Source organism: Arachis ipaensis, chromosome B08 (assembly GCF_000816755.2).
Source record: "Arachis ipaensis cultivar K30076 chromosome B08, Araip1.1, whole genome shotgun sequence".
Classification (NCBI taxonomy): Eukaryota; Viridiplantae; Streptophyta; class Magnoliopsida; order Fabales; family Fabaceae; genus Arachis; species Arachis ipaensis.
The window spans coordinates 4,493,409-4,500,129 of record NC_029792.2 but is presented as its reverse complement, the minus strand read 5'-3'; the positions used below and the strand labels follow the sequence as shown (position 1 = coordinate 4,500,129).

At 39.4% G+C, this 6,721-nt stretch overlaps 1 protein-coding gene across 5 annotated transcripts; it reads left to right on the top strand.

The window, feature by feature from the left end:
* LOC107613183 lies at window positions 196–6,426 on the top strand. 5 transcript variants are annotated; one of them, XM_021108656.1, is made up of 7 exons: window positions 196–926; window positions 1,216–4,113; window positions 4,311–4,364; window positions 4,826–5,157; window positions 5,414–5,511; window positions 5,616–5,710; window positions 5,989–6,426. In XM_021108656.1, the coding sequence occupies exons 1-4, from the start codon at window positions 474–476 to the stop codon at window positions 5,081–5,083; spliced, it is 3,663 nt and encodes a 1,220-aa protein (XP_020964315.1). In that variant the 5' UTR covers window positions 196–473; the 3' UTR covers window positions 5,084–5,157; window positions 5,414–5,511; window positions 5,616–5,710; window positions 5,989–6,426. The 5 variants fall into 5 exon arrangements, with proteins under 5 accessions (XP_020964315.1, XP_016170537.1, XP_016170539.1 ...); XM_016315051.2 differs by having other exon boundaries at window positions 5,978–6,426; XM_016315053.2 differs by having other exon boundaries at window positions 197–926; window positions 1,216–1,435; window positions 1,520–4,113; window positions 5,414–5,710; window positions 5,978–6,426.

The following is a 6,721-nucleotide window of genomic DNA, read 5'->3' as shown; positions in this document are numbered from 1 at the left end:
TAAGATAAGTATACATTTTTTTATATTAATAATATAGTATTTAATTTTAAAATCAATTTCAAATTACTTTCGAAGTTTTAACGCATTTTTAATATTTAGCACTTTAGCTTGCATCTTACAAAACGAAAAACAAAGGTTTAAGATGTTCTGAAAAAAGTTTTTGTTTACTTTAATTTTGATGAACAACAAAAGTTTAAACATACACGTTATAAATTTTCAATAAATTTAAAGTGTAGTACAATTTTAGTAATAAAACTTGTTTTGAGTTGAATCGTTGAGAGTTGAGACCGTACACGAACTAAGAAGTCCACGTTACAAAAGGGGTAGAAAGAAAAGTAGTGAATAGTGATTAGCGAACTGCAACATTAAAAGGAAGAAATTATAAATCAAAACAAAATAATTAGGGGGATGAAGATGAAGATGTTAAAGGAAGAAGAGCATTGCCGAAGCTCCCAATCTTGAAGAACCACGCTATGGACGCGCGAAAACGGAACCCTTCTCCCTCTCCAGTTCGTGTTCTCATCCGCCCTCCTCATTCCCCTTCACCGCCGCCGCTGCCTCCGCCTTCCTCCTCCGACCACCAACCTCCAGCTCCCCCTCGCTCCGACGGAGTCGTCGTCGTCGGCGTCATCGCCCGCCGCCACGATGACTCCGCCCAACTCCTCAACCGCCTCGTCGACTCTAACGTCTTCGGCTCCGGCAGCCTCGACGAGCCGCTGCTCCTCCACGATGACGACGCCAGGGAGTGGTTTAAAAGCAGGAGAATCAGTTATTTCCGCGACCGCGATAACGGGATTCTGTTCCTGCAGTTCTGCTCCACGCGCTGCCCCGTGATTCATGGATTCGAAGACCCCGCGCCGGGATTTGATTCTGTTGCGGAGGAGCACGAGTTCGGCGACCTCCAGGGAACGCTTTTCATGTTCTCTGTAAGACATTTTGATTCTCTCCAAGTATCTTATTTGCAAATGCTACAACACTAATATTAATGAGTTTTGTTTTCCTAATCTAATCCTATTGTTGTTTCAAAACTTTAAAGAAGTGAATTTGCCATGGTGTTGAGCGTTCCAAACTTGAAGAATTAGAGTAGGGTTTTTCAATTATAGTTATACTGTTATCGATTGGAGTTGTGAGCTTAAGAAATTTGTACGGATGAGATTTAGATGATAATATTTGAAGTTGTGTAGAGTTGTTTTAATTAACAATCTAGAAATGCAGGTTTGCCATGTTATCGTATATATTCAGGAGGGGTCACATTTTAATACTAAGATTTTGAGGAATTTTCGTGTACTACAAGCAGCCAAGCATGCTATGGTTCCGTTCGTAAGATCCCAAGCTACACTATCGCAGGCTACTACGCCGCCATTACCGTCCCGCTCACATTCGATGTCATCCCCTTTGCAACCTTCCACGTCGGGAAACAGTTCTTCTTCTCCAGGTAGAGGTGGTGGTAACTTGAGTCGCAATGCTTCGGCCATATCTCTCATGTCAGGATTAGGTTCTTATCCTTCTTTGTTTCCAGGACAGTGCATACCTGTCATACTGTTTGTATTTGTGGATGATTTCTCTAGTTTATCCAATTCAAGCACAAATGGGGAGGACACTTCTGATGCCTCTTCTCTTAGTCAGTCTTCAAGTTTGAATACAGTGGCCAAAACAAACTTGCCTGCAAAAGGTTCTGGTTCAGTAGTTGTGCTGGCACGCCCCGCAAGTCGATCTGAAGGTGGATTTAGGAAGAAACTACAGTCTTCACTTGAAGCACAAATTCGTTTTCTGATTAAGAAATGCCGTACCTTATCAGGTTCTGAAATAAATCACTCTGGTGTGAGAGGGGCTACCCCAGTCTCTGCACCTTTGTTCTCACTTGATGCATCGAGAGCAGTTATATTGTTAGATCAGTTTTCTAATAAAAAAGGTGAATCTCTTGACTTTGCCAGTGGACTTGTTGAAGATGTGTTAAATGGGAAAGCAACATCCGATTCCCTCCTGTTGGAAACCCATGGGCAAAGTTCAAGCAAAGAAGATTTAATATCTCTTAAAGAGTTCATTTACAGGCAAGCTGATATTTTGAGAGGGAGAGGGGGACCAGTCAATACCAACAGTGGCTCAGCTGCAGGTGTTGGTATGGTTGCAGTCGCTGCTGCTGCAGCTGCTGCCTCAGCTGCATCAGGGAAAACATACACTACTCCGGATCTTCCAAATTTTGAAGTTTGGTTAACTTCTAGTAATCATATTTTGAGCAGAGTTCTCTGTGCAAAAGGGGGTTGCTTGGATGAATTGGAAATGATTAAAAGAAAACCCCGTCCAAGGAACACTGCCTTACCAGCGGCAGAAGGATTTTTGAAGGGCACAAATACTTTTGATGTTGCAGTATCTTGGTTGCAAAGTGGTAGAGGGCTGAACACTAAATTTTCGACTTCATGGTGCCAAAAAGCCATTCCAACTGCAAAGGAGATTTATTTGAAGGACTTACCTCCTTGTTATCCTACTTCACAACATGAAGCCCATTTAGAGAAGGCTTTACATGCGTTTCACGCAATGGTCAAAGGACCTGCAGTGCAACACTTTGCAAAAAATTTGGAAGAGGAGTGCACCTCCATTTGGAAATCCGGAAGGCAATTGTGTGATGCTGTTAGTTTGACAGGCAAACCATGCATGCACCAAAGACATGATGTTGAGATTGGTAATTTAGATTCAGGAGATTCACACAAGCCACATTCCAGTGGCTATTTTTTCCTTCATGCGTGTGCTTGTGGACGTTCTCGACAGTTACGTCCTGATCCCTTTGATTTTGAATCAGCTGATGCTATTTGCTTTTCTGACTGTGATGAGCTACTTCCTGCAGTCAAACTACCAGAAGTAAAATCTGTGGGACCTATTCAATCTTCTTCTTGGAGTTTGCTTCGTATTGGGGGTGCAAGATACTATGAACCTTCTAAAGGCTTAATTCAGAGTGGGTTTTGTGCCACTCAAAAGTTTCTTTTGAAGTGGACAGTATACCTAGAGAAACAGAAAAGACCAAATGGTTTGACAGAGAGCACAGGAAAGCAAGATTCTGTAATTCTGCCACCCAAGGTTGAACATATTGCAGATGCAAAGAAAACTGGAGTCAGACAACCCTATCCAGCTGTCCTGAATGGAGCAGAAGATCATAAAACATCGTTAGAAAATATAAAGCCTGATGATAAAAAGATAAGTTTTGGTAGAGGAATTCCTATGCCCAAAATGAGAAAACCTTTTTCTGAGGTTGTTGCTGGATCAGTGGCTGCTGATTCAGGATTCCCTCCTCTCCAGCAAAAGAAATTGCCTATATCAGGTTCAGAGAAGGGTACAAAGCAAAGTAATCCCAGTAATCAGATCGCAGAACGAGTTAATACAGCTACTGATCATCAGTTATCTCAAAAATCTCAAGATATATCATTTACTCAGGGACCCGTTGATAGTAATGGCAATAATAGCAACAGAGGTAGTGATCCATTCTTAAAGATAGGTAGCAACGTGGTGCCTGTACACATGAACGGTGGTGAGAGGAGCCAATCACATTCTTATGCAAAGAATGTGATGGTGTATGTTGGCTTTGAGCATGAGTGCCCCCATGGGCATCGTTTCCTGTTAAATGCAGACCATCTAACCGAACTTGGATCTTTATATTCTTTCTCCGAAGAATCTCGCAGATCTTCTTCTATGGACCCTACTGGCAGAAATCAGGTTTATCATGCTAAAGTCAGCAAGAATGCTTCCTGGGGCAAAGTGCATCGACGCTCAAATGAAATTCATGGTGCTTTCATAAATAAGGAAAGAGATGTGGCCAAATCAAGTGAAATGATTGCTAACGGTGATTTGACTTCAGATGGACTAATATATACTTCCATTCCACCAAATGAACACAATTTGGCATCCGTGGCTGAGTTGGCAAAGGCCCCAAATCATGCAAAAGAATTTGGGAGGGATCTTCAAGCTATTAATATGGATGGTGATGATCTTGCATTCTCGATGTTGAACCGCAACTTGCCTATCTACATGATCTGTCCGCACTGCAGGAATTCTAGGAATAAGAAAGATACACCAAAGGTTAAGTTTGCCAGTGGTATCTCACAGCTTAAGAGAATATTCATGGTATGGTTTGCTGCTCATTTAAGCATTTTTGAGTTTCACTTAGCATCATTGATTTTTGTTTCCCCCCTTTTAATTTAATGCATATTAATACTTAAACATCAATGCTGGTTCCGATAAATTTCTCTCCATGCTGAGCCTCTTTTTGGGTGTAATTCTTATTTTACAAATCAGGATCCTGATCTATGTTATTGCTGTAGGTTACACCTCCATTTCCTGTGATCCTAGCAACATGCCCTAACATACAATTCGAGGTATGTCTTTATCGTTTCAGTATGCATGTCTTGAAATCGTTAATGTAACTGTATAATATTTTGCATATTTTAGATGGTAGGCTTTTGGTAGATAAGAGTGAAATATGTCGAGAAATGAGTTTAGTGACTGGCGGTAACAACCTTCTGTTGTGTAGTTATAGATTCCAGTGGCCTTGATATATGTAGTATTTTCCATGGTCTCATTTTTGCAATTGGTAGGAACCACCAAAACATTATTCAGTCAGCAGAGGACCAGAAAACCTTTAGAGTTACTTGTTTCTTTTTAGTATACTATCCCTGAAATGCTGCATTGGTGGAGTTAGATTAATAAGGTGATGGTGTTTGATTAAATCCAGTTGTGCATTGTCATTACCTCTTTGCCCAGCATTTTTTATAGGACTTCTATTATTATGTTGTGATCGTTGTACATTCTGCTAAATTCGATATTATTCTCCTTGTAGACATCATGCCTACCTATGTCAGTTCCAGATCGTGAACGGAAATTGCAGTTCAGCCTTGGATGTCAAGTGATCTTACCACCAGAGAGTTTCCTTACCCTTAAATTACCATTTGTGTATGGTGTGCAGCTTGATAATGGAAACAAGCATCCTCTTAACCCCTTTGAAATACAACCAGAAATGACTGCCTGGATTACCAAGGGTACAGTACTGCAGATCTTGTCCAAGGGGATAAATGATGAGGGCTATCAAACACAGTAAAAGCTTGTTAAAATCTTTGGGTGGCATTGCTAGAGTGAAAAGGGAACGATGTCCATAGCTTCTCCAAAACTCAGGTGAAGTTCAACTCCCATTTTATCTGACAGAAAAATTTATGGGCAAAGTATACTGAGTTTGGCATCAAATATTAAGCCATTAATGCAGTTTTTGCATTGATAAAATTAATTGCTGTTTCAAATGAAATTATTGTCTGTGACTTTGCCAGGATATTGTTTATATTCTGGTGCGCCTTGAATTAATATTTCATGTATACTTTACAATATACTTGCTACATGATATGCATACCAAGTTATGATGGAAATGTCCTTGCAGGACAAGAGACTTTGTGGATGATGAGTGTGGTCCAGGTGGATGAAAGTTCTTAGCTGCTCACATAGTATGTACATCATTATTCAGGCTCTCTCATCTAGGTGCTGTGAATTGGACCTACTGAATGCTTATATCCCTGTGGGTGGCTTTATAGCTTGTTCATCCATTCTTATATAATCTCACGTGGATTAATGCAAATGAACAGCGCAAATATTGGTGTCTCCGCAAAATGAGTACTCAATCATTGGGGGTGTCTGTATAAGCATCAATAAGCAGGGAATCAGAACAGTCCATCGAATGGTACTTGTTTTATGCAATCTTATCTTTTATATATATTTAATATCTCAATTTATTTGTTATAATAGTAATTTACTCTTCATTCTCTTGATTCTTGAACCTCCTTACTAACTATTGTCCCAAATTTCAATAGTAAATAGGAGGCTTCAGCCTATCAGAGACCTCATTAATGCCAATTTTAACCGTGCTATGTGTTTACGTTCATGTGAATGCCACTAAACATTCCTTGTAATGAACTTCATCTGCTACAAACTGATTATAGAGCTGAAGGTTGATTGCAGGAGATACCCTCAAATTTGTACTTGATGCGACGATTGATGGCATCATCAACAAAGATCTTGTACTTCAAGTCTTCAACATGAAGCATTGCAACTAATGATCAGAGACCTCGATCCTTGTTCATTTCATTAATGAAGCTGGAGAATGGAGATCAACAATAAAATACAGAGCGCATTGCTGTTTGTTGATTTTCATGGTGATTAAGGCGTTGAAGTTGGCCATTTACTGCCATAATTATATTCATGTGTCTCCTTATTGGTTTAGGTTTAGTTTAAGGTTGTGAAAATCAGGATGCCACAAATATAGTTTGACTGGAACATGTGGTGCCCTTCGTGAAAGCTTTACAGTTTACACATAATGTATTGCAATTTAGATAATGTTGAAACACCGTTGTACGTGAATTATTTCAGTATTTCTAACTCGATGGGTTGAAATTTAAATAGCTTCTTCTGCCTTCTATAATACCTTTTCTGAAATAATAGGTTGTAACAGCCAAAAAAGAAAATGAAATGGTACATTATAATTACTTAGACAACTGAAGCCTGTCCAAAAACTTAATTGTCCTAAGTAACAGCATTGCTGTTTTTTAATGTAGAAATTGCAAAACTACATAGAACGAAGTTATGAAGCAACTAACGGTAGAGTGGTAATAAGAGTCATCATATCAGGGTCAATTTAGATTGGTTTTTGAAAAAGTATTTTTTAAAAAAATAAAATATTTTTTTTTACTGAAAA